Source organism: Motacilla alba, chromosome 3 (assembly GCF_015832195.1).
Source record: "Motacilla alba alba isolate MOTALB_02 chromosome 3, Motacilla_alba_V1.0_pri, whole genome shotgun sequence".
NCBI lineage: Eukaryota > Metazoa > Chordata > Aves > Passeriformes > Motacillidae > Motacilla > Motacilla alba.
In genome coordinates, this window is record NC_052018.1 from 95,169,191 (window position 1) to 95,187,128 (window position 17,938).

At 37.9% G+C, this 17,938-nt stretch overlaps 1 protein-coding gene across 5 annotated transcripts in view; it reads left to right on the top strand.

The window, feature by feature from the left end:
• MARK1 (microtubule affinity regulating kinase 1) overlaps positions 1-17,938 on the top strand; it is a 57,243-nt gene that overhangs the window by 9,214 nt on the left and 30,091 nt on the right. For all 5 annotated transcript variants that reach the window (XR_005256199.1, XM_038130854.1, XM_038130852.1 and 2 more), the window contains exons 2-3: positions 13,497-13,700; positions 14,284-14,337. Coding sequence is in view for 4 of the 5 variants with exons in the window: in XM_038130854.1 (XP_037986782.1) it covers positions 13,497-13,700; positions 14,284-14,337 (258 nt within the window). In the remaining variant the exon portion in view is untranslated. The remainder of the gene's footprint in view (positions 1-13,496; positions 13,701-14,283; positions 14,338-17,938) is intronic.

Sequence of the window (17,938 nt, forward strand, 5' to 3'; positions counted from 1 at the left end):
TGCTAGTCTATAACTTGCCACCACATCACCTTTATCCTTACATATCCAAAATCTATCTTTCCAAGATTCTGATTGACTCTGTTGATTAATTTGCTGGCCATTAAACCCCTGCAATTTGCTATAATCTCACATTCTGGCTCCCCCTGCCCCCCTTGTTTTCTCCCCCGTTGTGCTTACTAACATGCTTTTGTGCTGGAGCTTGGCATACTCATTGCCAGCTTCCTTATGCTTCTCACTCTTTCTGGGACCTTTTCCAGTTTTGCTCATTAAATGACATAAGCAAACCCAATACAAAGCTTTGTAAAAGCCATGTAGTTGTAGCGCCTGTTTATCCTTCAAGTAATACCCTTCTGTAGGAATCCCAAGGAGCATTTTAATGTAGGAATAATCTGAATTGTAAAGCTGAAAGGAGTGAGAAAATTCTTTGCTGTTGGTGGACTGGGAAGACCTGTTTCTGTGTTGGGGGCTCTTTCAAATATTAGCAAAAAATTATTATTACAACTTGAAATATTCATCAGTTAGACCATATTTTCCTCATTCCACCTCTCCTTCCCTCCACCCTGGTAAAGTTACTGGGCTGGGCTTTCTTCTCTCAGATAAGAGCAGAGAGTGACCAATGCTTCGTAGTGATTACTTAGACAGGACATACAATTTTATCATGTTCTCCTAGAGATTCTCTCCCTACGCTCAGATACATATGGAATTTTTAATGGGTGAGAGTTGCAGAGCTGGAGAAGGGGAGAGTAGGGTGTACTGCAGGCTGTGTAGCAGCAGTGTAAATTACTTGTGCTTTAACAGTAAATATCTGAAATTCCTTTTGAGAGTGCATGCTTGGCTTCAGTCATATGTAAGTACCTTTCTACTTCTTAGATGTTTGTCTTCACTTAAAATAAGTAGAGCATAGCTCAGAAATTCAGAGAATCTTATGTATTAAGAGGAGTCTTGTTTTTGCCATGGAAATAACCTTAGTCTGTGAAATGCTGCACTGAGCTCTTAGAGAGGATATGGTTGTTTTCCACAAATGGATTACATGTGTAATGTATTTACTCATATCTCTTTCCAGATAACATTATTGATTCGAGGTAATATAATTCTTTAAAGCATTTTGGGGTTTTATTTAGTAATTTTTTTCCAACAGTAATCTGATTTTCTTCCCCTGCCTTTATAGTAGGGACAGTCTACTGGTGGTTTAAAAACAAATCCAAGAATGTCTTTACTTGTTGGAGGACTAAAATAGTAATTTTTCCTCAAGATCAGACACCCAAAGGAATAGCATTTTTAATATTCAATGCAATGAAATGGACACAGAAAATATTAATAGTACTGTTCTGAGTAGTCTTTAGCAGACATACCTATGTGTAATAGCTTTTTCAAACTTGTTTTTCTTGATTTGATAATAAATGAAAAATACTGGCTGCTTTTTACATTTCTTTCTTCCGGTGATAGTCATAAGATGCACATGAACAAAGAAAATTTATTAAAGCCTTTCACAGTGTAACTCTTGCTCTGTCTACTGCAGAGTCCAGTGAACTCTTATCCTCAAACCTGGTTTGAGCAATGAGGGTTGAGCTAATATAGATGCTGGAATTAGTCAGTGGAACACATTATTATTATTATCAGAGAATGTAGGCCTCCAGCAGTGTTTGTAGTCAGGCTTAGGGAAATCTAATCCCACAGCCTGTGCAAAGTAGACAGATAAAATTGCATTTAAAGGTCCTTTTTAGGAAAGATATTCTTGCTCATCCAGTGATTGAAGTATAGCGCTCATATAAAAGTCAAGTTTGATGTTTCCTAAATACTACAAGATAACATTATTATTGCTGCTGCTATTATTACTATTGTTATTACTAGTTTTTTTGTGTGACCTTTTGTAAAATTTTGTATTTTGGTATTGTGTACAAGCCTTTTCTCTGTTACTCATTAATTTCCTAGTGGTGTGTAACATTACGTTTCAATAGAGTTATTTTTAAGTGAGAGTCGTCAAGCCTTCTGGAGTGGTGTAGAACAGACAAAGTGGACTCCTCTATCCATATGTTTGTTTTCTTTACATTCAGGAAATCATTTCTAACCTGAAGAAGCTGAATTAAATACAGCACTTGAGTATTAGATTGGAGTTATGATCAAATGAAGTGTTAATGGTGCATCAGCCATTTTCCTAATATTGTCTTGATTTAATTGAAGATTAAACTCAGCAAGTGATGGACAGAGGTAAAGAAGAAAGCAGACTGAGGACTGTCGAGTTTATTGCCTGTGGTTATACACACACACACCCCACACACACATTTATATATATATATATATATATATATATATATGTGTGTATATGTGTATATGTATATATATATATATAGTTAAGTATACCTCCAGATGTCTTCCTACTCTTTCTCCAAAACTATGCCTGATTTCCGGTCACCTGTTGGGTCATGTCATAGGATGGCAATAGAAAATGAGTAGATTCTTTAACTGTTTGTTGAAAAGAGAAAAATATTTACCACAGTAGTTATCATCCCCAGAAGTTGGGAGCATTCTAGTTAGTTTGGTAAATTTAAAGAAAAAAATAGAGTTCCCAATGAGCCTGTGATAATTCAGGGATTGCAATGCTGCAATATGTGGATATAAGGGATATGTGATCATCTCTTCTACCATGCTGTGGCTTTCCTCATCTTTTAAGAGGCAAGGAGCATTCTAGCACTGTGGGTGGGAAAAGGACCTTTGCCACATTCGTAGTGGAAGAGAGAACAAAACATTGCTGGCGGCTCATCTTAAGACCTGAAAAAATTCGGTTGTGTTAATTTGAAATCTCCTTAGAGATGATTTTCCTTTAAGGTTTGGGGACAAATTCCCAGTTTCCAGTAGGGAGATTGGCATAATCCCTGTCACCTGTGACATTGCCCTCAGGTCCCCATGACTTCCTCTGCTCTTATGACTTTCCCTTCCTTGGGATTGAATCAAGTCAGTTCCTGTTTTAATATGAGACAGCATCTGATTCGGTAAGACACTTCAGCTAGGGATTTCTAGGCATGCTGGTCTAGTATTATTAGTTTTGATGTCCAGCTTGGGACAGAATTGAGAGCTGCCCCTGCTAATGGTGGGCTTGGAGGCCACTGTTGCTGCTACTGGTAATTTGATGTCTCACCATCTAGATGGAGGAGTCTGAAAGGCCCAGTTTTTACAGCCTGCAGCTGGGCTCCTGTGTAAAGCCCATAGCTGGGGATCTGGTGTTCTTTACCCACAGATTGTCAAGGACTCCAGAGAAGGTCATACATCTTTCTTCTTACTGTTGGATTGGCTGCTTATTTTAATGACTGTATTCATTTTGTGTACATACTAGATTTGTTCAAACCTCTAATTGCAGATTATCTGGCTTATTTTATTAAGATTTACCTATATATGTGTGTACATTATTTCTTCCACATTTTCCTAACTTGTTATTTTAATGGTCTAGGTAAATGCAGTACCTGCTGGTTTTAATATTTCCTTTGCATCCTGTGATTTATTTTTTTTTTTACTTCCTTAGCCAAATTATGTTACATGGTCTATTAAATTTGTTTTGTTCATTCTTTTCCTTGTGCTTGATTTTTACATCTCAGTTGTACTCACATGTGATTTCTGTCCATGGTTTGAATTCAGCCCATTGACATCTATGTGCTGTATGTATGTGGTTATCAGTACTCATTATCTACTGTATCACTGTGTCTGATTTCAGTGTAAAACAGCTAAAGAAATGTGGGTTTTTTTCTAGCTCTATTACATACTTTGCAAAATCTTTGAGGAATATGCTGCTGTTTGCTTTTTTCCGTATATCAATTTAGCTTCCTAGTTACATGTATTTTTGGAATGCTACATTGCAGTAGTTTGTGATCATGAATAATTGAAGCCCAAAGGTTAAAACAGAGTGGTTGCATGAGTTTAGGAACAAGGGGCTCTGTGGATATTGTAGTCTGAGCTCTGTGAGAAACACACTCTTCGATCATAAGATAGGTCCAAGGGCCAGATGCTGTTTGGACAGCTTAAAGTTAGGCATAAATCTGTGGAAGGTTGGAAATATATTTGCTAAGTTGAAATGTGGTATAGCATTATCCAGATAAAGGTAAATAATTACTACCACTCAACTGAGGACATTTTATTTGATGTGTTAATTAACACTTAAGTGAAAAACAAGGTAGAGAGCACTCAGCAGAAGACACTCTTCATTTTGCTGTTTGTTTTGAGTTCACCATGTCCCAGCCAGTTGACTTGGGTACATTGCCATAATTTTGCTCTGCTGTAAAACATAGTTGGCCTTCTGAAAGCATAATTCTGAAAGCATAAAGTGAGATTAGTGGTGTCCTTATAATTCTCAGGAGGCAAAACTCTTGTAGCTGAATGCTGCTTGAGTGCAGACTTGCTGTCCATGCCAGCTAAGGTGCTTCCTCCTCTTAGGAAGGTGTTCTGGCTTTCCAGTGTGAAAGTATGTGTTACTCCTCTGAGTCAACCTTGTGTTTATGAAAAAAAAAAAATGTCTACAGAATGCTGGGTCTGATGAGATTCTGGCTTAAACATGAAAACTATGTCCTTGACAGATGAGGTCCATTAGACCCTCTGCAGCTCAGTCTTCTGAGGTGAGACTTATAACTGACACCGGAAGTCTTTGGCTGCAGGGTGGTGGACCAGCACATAGGATCAAGCCTTGGAGAAACTAAACTGGTATGCTCTAGTGCAAGAGGCCATGAGAGTGCTGTTCAGGTCAGGAAGGATTCCCTGCCCCTCCCTTTAAGGCTCTGTGGAAGGGCTTGAGATAGGTCTTGTTAACTTGCTGTAGATCTATGCTTTCTATTCCCCTCTTCTGTCTAGGCAAGTTAATTTTGAGAATTACTTCTAGTTACATTTATTTTGTATGTACTGTATTGTATGAAGGGAATTATTAAGATGAGTCTCTGTACTATTTAGATTAGACTTCCAAGATCCCTAAAAGGACAACATCAAGAGAAAATGGGAAAATCATGCTGAACATTGAGTCACAGCATTTGAAACAGAGCTTGATGTGATCCTCAAACATTCCAGAGTCCTGCATTACCTGAGACAGTTTCTTTTCTAGGACATGGGTGCATCAATTAGTATGTACTGCTATTAGGTTAGATATTTTAACTGGTCATCTCTTCACTTTTGAGAAGCTGGCTTTACTTCATAAAGTTAATAAGACCTTGAGGTAAGATAGTCTTCAAAATGAGATGATGATCTGTCTTGATGAATTCGTCATTTGATCTACTGGATGAATCCAGTAATGGGTATATGAAGACTTTAGAAATACTGTCCAGCTTGCTGGAGGAGGAACTTTCCCTTTTGTGTAGCAAAATGTTGGGGTGCTGCTTTGCTACTCATGTCATTCCTAAAGGGAGCTTCTTGAGTTCTCGTTGTGTGCTCTACTGAGGGTAAACAACATGAGTAAGCAAGCCTTGTTTGGGGCTTTTTGTGTTTTGGGGGATTTTTGTTGTTGGTTTTGGTTCTTTTCCAAGTCCTTGTGTGTTTTTACCTTATTGTGGAATTGGAATAAGTATCTCCTAGCTAAAGTTTCACTACTGGTGTCAGTTTGCCTTTGGATTATCAAGAAAAGTAGTGTGATCAATTTTCTTTTCCATGTTCCTGTCCTGATAGTGCAGTTCCACAAGAGTTTAACATAGAGCTGATGTGATCCTGTCTTCCCAGTGCTGGATGCTGCCTTTTGTCCTTGTGCCTGTGCTGCTGCTGGGGAGGTGTCAGGGGGTGCCTGTGCTCAGGGAGCTGGAGGAGACCCTGGCAGCAGAGTTGCAAGGGTTTCTCTGGCTCAGCTGCCTGTGCTGTCCTGCTACCCCAGCAGTAGTGAGGTTGTAGGTGTGTGTGTGGGCATGGGAGCAGTGTTGGATCAGCTTCAGTAGCCATCGTGCCACGTGGGACTCATCCAGATTGTTGTAGGTATACAGTGGATAAGGAAAAAAATGCCCATTTCATAAACTTTGAGAGAAAGAATGAGTTGCAGTTCAGAGCCTGGTCCCAATTACTTGCTGTATCCTTTCCTTCTGTAGGAAAACCTCAGCTGACCCAGAAGAGCGCTTGTTTGATCCTGAGTGTCAGACATGCTTCACACTCTAATCTGGTCACTCTTTTGTTGAGTAAACCTTGCCTCCTGCTGGTGTTTTCCTCGTCTGGAGGCAAGCCTCAGGTTTCAGGATTGCAGTCTCTAGACTGCAGAAACAGCCTTTCCTCTCAGTTTTGAAGTTGGATATTAAAGCATTTTCTACTTCTTGAGCCCTGCGAGTGCTTGAGGAGCATTATGTGCTCGACATGATCCTGAGCTGTAGGTTGTTTCATGTCTTCCTTCTTTTCCCTTTCATCAGGCCGATTGAAAAATGACCTGGCTGCATCATTTATAAGTGCAATAAAAACTCCTGCCAGTTTCCTTTGCTGGAAGTTTTGCTTTTTGGGTGTGTTCCTGTTCTTGTTTGGTTGGTTCACTTAACAACCAACATTTGCATTTAGTTTTCTTTTTGTTTCACAGGGGATTTTTGAGCAAACTGTGGGTGCTGTGGCATTCAGGATGAGTAGTGCCCTGCAGCTGCCTGTGCCTCCGAGTGCTGGCAGGATGTCCTGGGAGAGATGGGAATGCTCACTGGGAGCTCTGTGCTGGCAGGTTTGAAGATCTCATGAAATAAGTCAAAGAAGACTGGCGTGCTTAAACTGTTACACCTCCTGAGAAAAGAGCGGTGGCTGGCAAGAAATGTTGAAAGAACTCTTGTCTGTGAAGGGCTGTGTTTAGATGTGTCTAGGAGGCTGCAGGAATAGTTTTGTTCCTTCCTTCCCGTCATTGCTTTCCTTCAAAAAACCAGCTTTGTGTTAGGTTTCATGGGTGAGGGACATTTGACATTTCATTTTGAAAAGGAAGGAAATGTTTTACTCTTTTGCTTGATAGGGCAGATGATAGTTTTTAGTACTGTACCAAATAACAAAAATGAGTAAACAAGAGGATTTTACAAAAACTTAATCCTTTTTTTGCCCCCTCATGTTGGTTCCATCTGTGGTTTACTGCAGCAGCTTTTAGCTGGCTTGTCTCAGTTTTCATGGGGCTACAGGGAGGGTTTTGTTTTGTCCTAGCAATTAATGGAGATGATATGGGCTGGCTGTCCTGAATTAGCCCTGGAAAATCTTGTTTGTGTGTTTGGGCTGAGTCAGGAAGGGAAGTGCCAGGTTGAAATAACTGTGCCAGTTCTGACTGAAATGGAACAAAGGCAGGAAGGTCCTGTTCTGCTGCACCTGCACGCCTGGCCAGGCTGAGGGCTTTAGGCCCAGAGAGAGGAGGAAGCATGTTAGCTGAGTTCAGGTTACAAGACCTGATTTCATGCTGTGGAGGTATTTCTTTTTCTGAAATGCTTTGGCTGTCATCTTGGGGATGGACCAGCACATTTCTGGGTTTTTTTATCTATCAAATAAAAAAGATCTGTAAATCCATGTGATAATGAACTCCACCCTTCCATATGATGTTACTGCAGTGTTTAAAAAAAAAAAGGGAATGAGCATACATGCGCAGGATTAATACAGGTTTGTGTAACCACATGAAAATGAAAATTATTCTACAGATCCTCTAGTATGAACTTCTGAAACTCCTAGTTGGGAGTTTAGCTGTATCTAGTTCTTCATTGGTAGATCATGGGATGTTTTCTTTCCTAGATTGCTTCAAGTACAGAGCTGTAAACATTGCATCCTGTGCAGATTGAGATGAGAAAAACAATTCTGTTTCAAAGTTGGCAAACTTATTCCTGTATGTCTCACATAGATTCGCATATGTTGAGCATTTAAAAGACAAACAACAAAACCCAAAACAAAAAAAAACCAACAAAACTTCCATGGGGCTTAGATACCATAATAACAAACACAGATTAAGATTTACTCAATGCTCAGCATAAATTTACCTGTCACCCGCATACATGTCTGCTTTCGGGATGGGAACACTATTTGTCTATTGGCATTGGGGGATTTTATTTCACCTTGTAGTAGAAATGTTTTCCTTTTACCTTTGAAGTTGTTTTTGTGAGATACACAACACTACAACTGGATAGAAAAAGGAAGAGATGCGAAAATAAAGTGAGGAAGCTATTTTGTTTATTTTGTCTCTTGGTGCTGTATAGTTTGGAGTTATTAAAGTTCTATAAAATGCTTTTCAGAGTTGCAGCATCAATTAATGAAATGTTTTTGTATGCTTGACTCAGGGCAGCTTTCTTCAAATTTTTTTATTTTATAGCTGATAGACTTGAGCTATTCTAGAAGATCACGTCTGGCATTTTTACATATTATGTAACTGATCTAAAGAGAAGGATGCACATGCACATGTTTGATTTGTTCTTCTTGCACTTTTGGAAAGTGTGCATGAGCAGGCCCAGGAGATGGGTACATTCTACATTTTGTCACAGTTTTGTCTCCTTCTCTTCTTTGTCTGCCGTGCACTGATCTTGGTATCTGATATAAAAGCTGTAACTACTTTCCTCACTCTGCCATTGCTGCTTTGGTTTTTCTGAGCTTAGTCCTGCATATTATCCCCTCTTTCAGTGGGGAAGGTTAGTTGCTTTGCATTTTGGTGGATTTTTTAATAGGAAAGTTTTTATCATGTATTCACAATCTAGTATGCATTTAATTGCTGTTAAGAAATTTAAAAAATCATGTGTACATACATTCAATCTCTTAAATTGGCCCTTCCAAAGCACTTCTTCACATGTCTGAGAAGAACATGTGCTCTATTAGAGCAGAGGTGCTTTAGGAATTTTAGTATGATGCGATAGATACGTCTGGCAGGAGTAAGGTGTGGTTTTGTGCAGATATGAGGCTTACCTGGAAGAGGAGGGAATCTCCTTCTTCTGCCCCTAACAGGGGGATTGAATACTATAATCGTGTGCAGTTTGCATCATACCTGTACCACCTGCATGCTTTTGACATGTGTTGCAGAAAAAGCTCATCTGAACATCTCTGATGGTTTCTACTTTTAAGTTCACCAAGAGCTTTCAAAAACTTGGGCCCTTTCAGTTCAGTTTGATGCTTTAGCAAAAATCTTTCTTGAGGTGGCTTGCTATAAGCTCCTAGGTCATAAGGACTGGTGACAGAGAGCAACATGACAGCAGCTGGACTGCCAGGACAGTATTTCACACCTCTATCCCCTTTCCTTTCCTGGCATTGTGTTCTAAGAAACATTTAATTTTAATGTGTATATTTCTGGAGACTTTATTTTATACTGACATAAACTGAATATATTAGGAGTCATGTTTATGTTGTACTAGTAAAGGAATGTTTCCCCCTACAATATACATATATTAAGTGCAAAACTGTTTCAGATCAGAGCTATTTAAAAGACTGTCTTCTCAACCTTTCAGATACCCTCTGTCTGGGCTAGCTATTTTGAAAAATATTTGCATATTTGAAAAATATGATAGCTGTTACAAATGCTTGTGTGTATGGCACATGCTTGGAAATGGTGGGAGTTATGAATATAAAAATTGGCTGCAAGATACTCGTGTCCAGGACAGGATAGAAAAAACTGAGTGAGAAAATTGTGATAATTTGCCTTTTGTAGAACTGCTTGTGCAGACTTTGCTTGCATGGGCTGACTCTATCAAGGAATTTGCCTTGTGATAAATCAAGATGGGGAAAATTCAGGACTAAGAGGCTTGTTTATTTAAGTGAGGTGTGTTTGTAGGAAGATTGATGTGTGGAAATTACCCTCTTACTATGAAGGACTATAGAGGCCTTCGGTGTTGTTTGATTGAGAAAGACTGTGGATTGGTGACTGGAATGGTTTGGGGGAATTTTTAAGACCAAGCTGTAGCAGCACTTAATATAGGTGATGTTGTAAATTTGATTACAGTGTATAATCCCTGAGAGTACTAATCCAGTGGCTAGTAAGTGGCTAAAGGATGCTGAATATGTAAAGTAATGAAACCCACACATTGTACCTACTTGGTACAATGGTACAACTTGGTGGGGTTGGTTCTTGGTACAACTTGGTGGGGTTGGTTCTTCTGCACTTTCTTAAAGATGATGTGGCCAAGTTACCGTGGGTAAACAAAGAAAACTATAGCTTTGAGAAGCAATGGGTCAGATTAACTCTCTTGTGGTCTTACTGCCCTTGGCTTTCTGTAACAACCCTGGTGGAATATGTCAGAAGCAGACCTAGTATGGAGCAATAAATGTTAATTGAGCTCTCTTCTGTTGCAATTTAAAATTGAATGTTAGAAATACTTTTTTGAGATTGCTGAAAAGGTGGATTTTGTTTTACACGAGTTTTCTTCTTTTAAAGTACCTGACTAATGTGCAAAATACCTAAATATTCTAATAAACTGTTTCAGCTCTAAGCTTGTTACTGCTTCACCCTATTTCTGTTTAAAATTGCATTTTATTTTAAGAAACATCTAATTTTGTGTTTATTTCTAGAGACTTGATTTTACACGGACATAAATTGAATATATTGAGTCATGTTTATGGTGTACTAGAAAGGTAGTGTTTCCCGCTACATTTTTTATATATGTATGTATGTATATATGTATAATCAGGGTATCTAGTGAAATAACAGAATCTCTAATTAAAATCCTGTGTGGGAAATGCAGCTTGTTGACTGGAATTGTTTTTGGATGACAGTGAACTTCAAGGAGAGTGTTGGTTTTTACAGCCCCTTTGTTTCCAGCACCCTGAAAAATTTCTCAGAATTTAGAGATTGTTCTACTGAAGTGGCATTTTAAATAGCCACATAGTAGCTGATGCATAATGAATGAATGTATTGTAACGGACCAGAAGGATCTGAAAACTATGTAGCCTGGCCTTCTAGACAGTGTGGATGTTGCATACTTCTGTGAAATTCAGCTTTAGTATTCTTTGGAAATAATCTCTGAGATACTGTTATTTGGCCTTGATTTTAATTTTTTTCCAACTTATTAATCTTTTGTTTCAATTTTCCTGAATGTTGATTTCTAGAAGTTGGTAAGTTTCTACTTTAAATTCCTCTTTACCTTCCAACAATAGCAAGCTGTTTATGTGCAGAAAAGAGGCCTGTTACAAGAATAATTTGAATTTCATTCAGTGCTGTTCAAATTCAAAAATTGTATATATTTATTTATGTGTGTCTAACAAACCAGGAAATTTGACCTTCTTTATGCATGATTTCTGTCATCGTTGGGCATAGCTGGAGAGAATGGTTGGTTGACTCTGAAGAGAATCTGTTTGAGAAGGAATAATTAGGAACCATCCAGAGTGGCTTAGTTTTTCTGTCACAAAAAGACCAAAATCCAGAATCATCATGACCATGAACCTTTTTACTCTTTTTCCTCTTCAGGTTTGGTACTATTATACTGTTATTTTGATAAATAATGCTTTCCCTGTTCAGTCTGCATTGAAGTGATCTATTCTGTGAAGGTATCTTGCTCTTTGTCCGTGGCATTGGTTAAGTCTATCCAACTGTTTCTCAGAGATCCCTTCAGGTATCTGGTGGGAGTAGTCTAATCCTGTGAAGCATATGAATGGCAATTGATATTCGGGTTGCTAATGCTTCTGGTAGGCATTGTATTTCCTGTAGTGAAGATCTAATTCAGTGAGTAAAGAGGCTCAAAGACTTCTAAAACTTGTTTGTGTAGCACAGTGCTGTAGCCCTGGATGGGGTTCTAAGTACAGCTGAAGTATTCACTGTTAGCACCCCACAGATACTGATTTTGCAGGGTATATTTTTAGGGGAGACTTTTCTTGAGCTGTGGTTTATCTCATGTGGGGCTGGTATCCAGTGCTGAAGGAATTTTTCAAAGTCTTTTTTGTCTGGAGCTGCCCTTGTGTGCTTTTAAAGAATAAATACTATTACTGACATGTTATTTCACAGCTGAATAAATTTGTCTGATATACAGAATCTAAACATGCCGGGCTTGCTTGGTTCTCCAGTAATTTTTCCTCCAGTTCTCCAGTTTAGCAGTGGGAGTACAGTAGTATTTTGCAGAAGGACTCATGCAAAGAAAAGGCAAACAAAATTATATTTAGGGCTGTTCTCTTGGCTATAGTGAATAATTAATAATGCTGGAGGTGATGTAAGCAGGGTTGTGCTACATTTGGGAAGAAGATTCTGGTTGTGGTATACTCCTTGTTTTTTCCGGTTGTGTTGCAGCTGTTTGCTACTTTTCCCAATTCCACTACTGCTTATGTCCTGAAATAATCTTGCCTGGTTCAGTGGGACTGCCTGTAAGCTTGAGTGTTTACAGGAGGGGATTGACTTCAGTCTCCAACAAATGCAGACTGAAGCTGGAAGTACTGCTTTAAATTCTGGTTGTATATGAAAATAATTGCATAAGGAATGATGGATGAGACCAGCACAGCCCAGCATTAGGTTGGGTATTGGGAGAAGCGGTAAAACTCTAGTTACCCTCAGCCTGCTTTCAGCTTAAGGTCAAGGATCTTGGAACAGGCTTGTTAGTGCTCTGTACAAAGATACCCACTTTTTAATTGAGGCAATCAGTAATGGGAAAATATTCAGGTAATACTCAGGTGTCTGTTGTTGCCTTATGTTTAGCTGGGAGTAAGCATGCCTTTCTGCTACAAATCTAAAAATGACTCTGGGAAGACATTCTTTCTACCTCCAGTATTTGCCAGGTATCAAAGTTTGTAACTTAAAAGATTAGAAGCTAAATTTTACCTGTTAAACATTTTTACCCATCTGCCAGTCTTAGAAAGTATTTGAAATACTGAAACACTTAGCACTCCTTTGACGTTTTTCATTACTTAGGTTTCTCCTTGAAACAATTCCAAGCCCCATCTGTAACCTGCCCCTTATATACTTGGAAGTTGGAGTACAGAAGCAGATTTCAGTGACTAACATTTAATGTGGGATGATGTGTTGGCATGCATTAAAAATAACTTCCTTTGAGTTCTTCAGACTTTTGAGATTTAAACTATTTTATGCAATCTCATGGAGTTTTAAAAAATAGTTATTTTTAAATAAAGATGTAGATAGTTTGCTACTTGATCAAGAACTTAAAAAGATGCAAACGTGTTTGGAGAGCAAAGTTCACTTGAAAAAAAAAGTAGTAATTTCATTTGACTGAAGAAAGTTAACAAAAAAAGAGTGAAACCTTGTTTCCAAATATGCCAAGGTATGAATGTATTTTGCACAGTGTGTTTTTAAAAGACTAAATTTTATTATAATTAGACAAATTTATATGCAACATGGAGCTATACTGTGTGGTTTGGCATGTTTAAGAGAGTCTGTAATGGATTGTAGATTACTGCCTAGGTATCTAGTTTTGCTTTTGGAGCTGGTAGAATCTTTCTGCAGACTTTTTCATGAGACATGTATCGTACTCTGTCCAAAGGCAGCATTTTCTCCTTATGCTGCTATCAGAGTTATCAGTTATATTGTAAAAATTAAATAAATTTGTCCCCTTTACATCTTTTTATACTTGTGATCTATTCTGTTTCAATTGTCTAAAATCCAAGTAGCTAAATTCCCAACTATTTTGTCTGCCTTGCAGCACACCTCTGTGGATGGGTACACTGAACCACACATTCAGCCTATCAAGTCAAGTAGCAGACAAAACATCCCCCGATGTAGGAACTCCATAACATCCACAAATGAAGAGCATCCTCACATTGGAAATTATCGCTTACTGAAAACAATAGGAAAAGGAAATTTTGCCAAAGTGAAGCTGGCAAGGCATGTGCTTACGGGGAGAGAGGTAAGCCTTGAAAAAAAAAGACTGACAGTCTGACTTGTTTTCTTTGGCTATCTTTATAATAAGTTTTTCTTCTAGAGGATGTACAGCATATAGAAGAAGTTACCTGGCATGCCTCAGTTTCCACCTAAACACCTACCAACCCACCCCCTTTTTAAAATGTAGCTTCTTGGTGAAAGGGTCAAAATGTTTGTTCTGCATCAAAACGGTATTTTGGGGCTGGGAAGGTGTCTGGTCATCCCCAAGCATTTCTAAAACTGAAGAGAAACATATTGATGGGTAGATTTCATTTGTATTGGTGATCTGTTAATGGATAAATCTAATGTTTAGAGGACCTGAACAAGATAACGTTGTTCAGTCCAAACGCAAACAGATGTATAAAACTGATTCCTTGGTGGCAAAGTTCCAAGCTCCTGCTGGTAAATCTTGATAGGTTTGAGAATTTTGCTTGGTGAAATGTGTAGAAGTGGACACACATGCAAGTTTTAGAGGTGCATCTATGCTCTTGCTCACAGAGGTGCAGTATGTTTTTGTTCAAAACTTCTTCTGAGTTTAGTAATTCATAGCTGTTTGTTTTATTCCCAAGGTTGCTGTGAAAATAATAGATAAAACCCAGCTAAATCCTACTAGCCTGCAAAAGGTAAGAATAGACCATAACATCTGAAATTCTGTAAACAGTTGAACCATGATCCATTATTTACTTGACAGAAATATTTGATCCCCCTTATCTTGCTAAACAACATTTTTGTGTGTGACCTTGGGAAAGCATAGTCTCCCTGCTGTAATGCGCGCATTCATTTGTCTGAGGGCAGTGGCTCCATGTGGTTCCTATCTGAGCTTTGTTGTTTTGCTCTTCCTTCCTCCTCTAGCTTTCCTCTTTGCCAACAGTAACATTTCTTTCCAATTAGGTATACAAACAGTTTGTCTACATGCTAAACCAAGATTTAATGCTGTTAAGGATGGTATTCTTGGATTTTTTCTTTAATGTACTAATTGGTCTTTTTTGTGAACTTAGAGTACCAACTTCTGTTGCTTTAATGGGCTTTTCTACATTTGTCTTCATAGTCTCTGAACTTTAATAAAATATTTACTGAACTCAGGGGACCTGTGGCAATTACTTTTTGTGCACAGAATTGACAAAATATATTGAGTGAATATAATCAAAACACTGTTGTTTATGCCTGTAGATAGAAATTCAGAAGTCTTTCATAGTCATTGATCAAGGTTTTATCAAAACCCAGGAGATTTTTGTTTGGTTTGGATTTTTGCTGTTTAACTCTGTATGTTTTGTTGTGGCTAAAGCACAGAAATGTTGTATTGTCCTACTGGAGGATGCCCATTATAAAAATTTGGGGTACTTTTTGTTTACAAATACTACACTGCTGTTGTCTGTAGCTGTAGAAATGAGAGAGGCCAGGGCTTATTGCTGTTTTTTTATCTCTGGCTGCTGCTACAATTTATTTTATTGTGTAACTTTGTTAATGGGCAGTTATAAACAGCTTTGCTTTAATTTCTTTTTTTTTTTTTTCCTTTTATCTCTTTTATACTTTATTTGCTTTGATGTCTCCTTTGTAGTACTGGAGTGTGAGTTCTTCTGGATTTTTTTTTTTAATTCAACCTGCTGTGCAGTCCATGCAGAAGCTTTGCTGTTAAGTCCTATATCCTGTATTAAGCAAATCTCTTTGCTAATATTTGAGCTAGAGAAGAGAGACCTGCTGGGGCAGTGTGTGACAGAGCATATTGTGGAAATCCTGTGCTGCTCATGTAGCTTATTTCCTAGCTAGCTTGATGTTCACCCTTGAAGGGCTGGGTTTGTCTCATTGTTCAGCAATGAGAAGCTAAAATATGTTAAAACTTTCCAGAAAACTAAGTGAGAAAAACTCAGCTTTGGGACAATAGTTTTAATGTTACGTTTTATTTCATACAAAATACTCGATAATAATTCAATAAACCATTCCAAGTATAAATAACACTTCCGTAGCATACAAAAGATGCTGTCACACTGCACAAATAGTACATAAAATACTCATGCAATAGGACATTGGTGCTGTTATTTGGTTTTTTTGAGGGGGAAGCTGGCAGCAAGACAAACAGTGTTAGGTACTCTTCGAAGCTGCTTGTAGTAGAACTAAGGATAGACATTAAAATTTAGCGATCTAACTGGAATTTCATTCTTCATTAACTTCTAAATATATTGATCCCATGCATCTTCTGCTCACACTGAAAAATTGGGTAATTTGTTGGTATCATGTTTTCATTTGTAAAATACTGATTATGGTTTTCAGAAAAAATAATCTTTGTTTTGAAGCTTTATATGTCTTTAGCTGGGACTGAGTGAATGAATATTGGTTGCCCAAAAAGGTAAACTTAAACACAATTTTTCACAGTCACTGAAGCAATTGTAAATACAAGGCAAATAAGGGCGAGAGAGTGGTTCATTAGCATGCTTAAGATAATTTCTGTTAGTGTTTTAGTGGGTCATTTGTGGATTGTTAGTCAAATAATAAAAATTCTTGTTCTGTTCTGTGAAATCAGTCACTCTTTTTTCTTTCAGCACTGAGCTATTACATTTTCTTTGTGATTCTCTTTGTACTATTTAGTATCACTGCAATGTGAAGTTTTATGATTTTGTCATCAGGCTTATACTGTATAAAGGGCTGTTAAGTGGTTGGGTTTTTTCTTCAAGAGGCAGTGTTGGGAATGGGAAGCAGTGATGGTAGTATTGTGTTGATAGGAACAGACACTTGTCTAATGAAGGTTTATAGAGGACCCTGGAGTATGTTACTGGCACAAAAATACCACTCCTGAGTTTGAACCCATCTAAATTCTCCTGGTTGAGAGGATGGTCTCTAGAACTTCAAAGCTGATAAGTTTTGCAGTTCAGCAAAATTTCAGATCGTCAGTCATTACTGATTATTATTAATCAAACAAGACAAATTGCTGGGTAATCTTGGGTGTGGGGTCATTTACAAAACCATCCCCTTTCCATTCACCAAAGTATGAAGGATACTGACTGCAAGTCAGTTTTGCTACAATACTTGCTACTGACCTAATTAAGTGAAATGAGTCATCATGTCTTTACATGCACCATTCTGTTTTGTAAACAGAAATATTTGAGCACATATTTCACTTGCTGAAAGTGTTATACAAGCTGGGTCTGTAGTTAGTCACAGGTATAAAAGCAGAGTGTTTTGTTTTTTCCTAGCTGCTCACCAGTGATTTTCGTGCCCTGTTGTATGCACAGGGTACTTCAGACAGAGTTATTTTAGTTTGTGTCATGGCCTAACATTTGATGGCTTAAGTTAGCTGACCTTGTGAATTTTTAATTTTGCTTTCTTGTCCATGCAATGTGATAGCTTATGTTAATGTCTTAACTTACATTGTATTTCTCCAGGACCTCTACCTCTTTAAATAGAAAACCTGTGTTGAATTAAAGGTCCTGCCTTTCTACTTTGTTTTCAGTTTATTCAGTGTATGGTTACCACTGTACTCAGTGAGCATCTCCTTAGAGCAGAGCTGGCTTTATTGTTGACTTGCAATCTTGATAGTAACTTACTGTTTTGACTTAGCTTTTTCCACTGTCACTATTGTAATTTGTTTCCAAATGTAAGTATTTGGGTTTTGTCATAACACAAATTTGTATCAAAATAGCTGGTCTATTTTTCGTGTCTGCTATATTGAAAATTTTGTCTTCTACTGGCTTCACCAGGGATGTTTCTGAAATAGCATTCTGTTGCTCTTCTGCAAACTGCTAGTGGAGCAGAAGGTGCTTTTTATTTTTTCATTAATAGGTTTAATTAGGAAATGGTTATTTCAGATATGCCCCTTCTAGGGGTCAGCAAGCTTTAAACATGTTTGGAGCCTCTAAATTAAGTTCATTCTGTTGTTGAGAAAAGCAGAACAGAAGTAAAGTAGTGTGGAAGATTTGGAACAATTTCAATGTGTTACATATTGAGAGCTGTGCTGCTTTTGCCACATCCTTTCTCAGTAACAGCTGAGAAAGTAGAGCAGCTTTCAAGCACATTTTTCAGAGAGCACAAAGCCTTGGTTAACTGAATATTTTCAGTTTGTAGTAACTATAAAAAGTAAATCTTAAACATAGTATCAATCTGGCAGCAAGTAGAAATATTATTAATGGTGTGGCAGATCTTTGCTTTCTGCAGTTCATGTCTTGAAAAATCAAGCTGGAAGCACAGGAAACAATTTTTCAAGTCTTGTCACTTTTTCCTAACTACAAATTT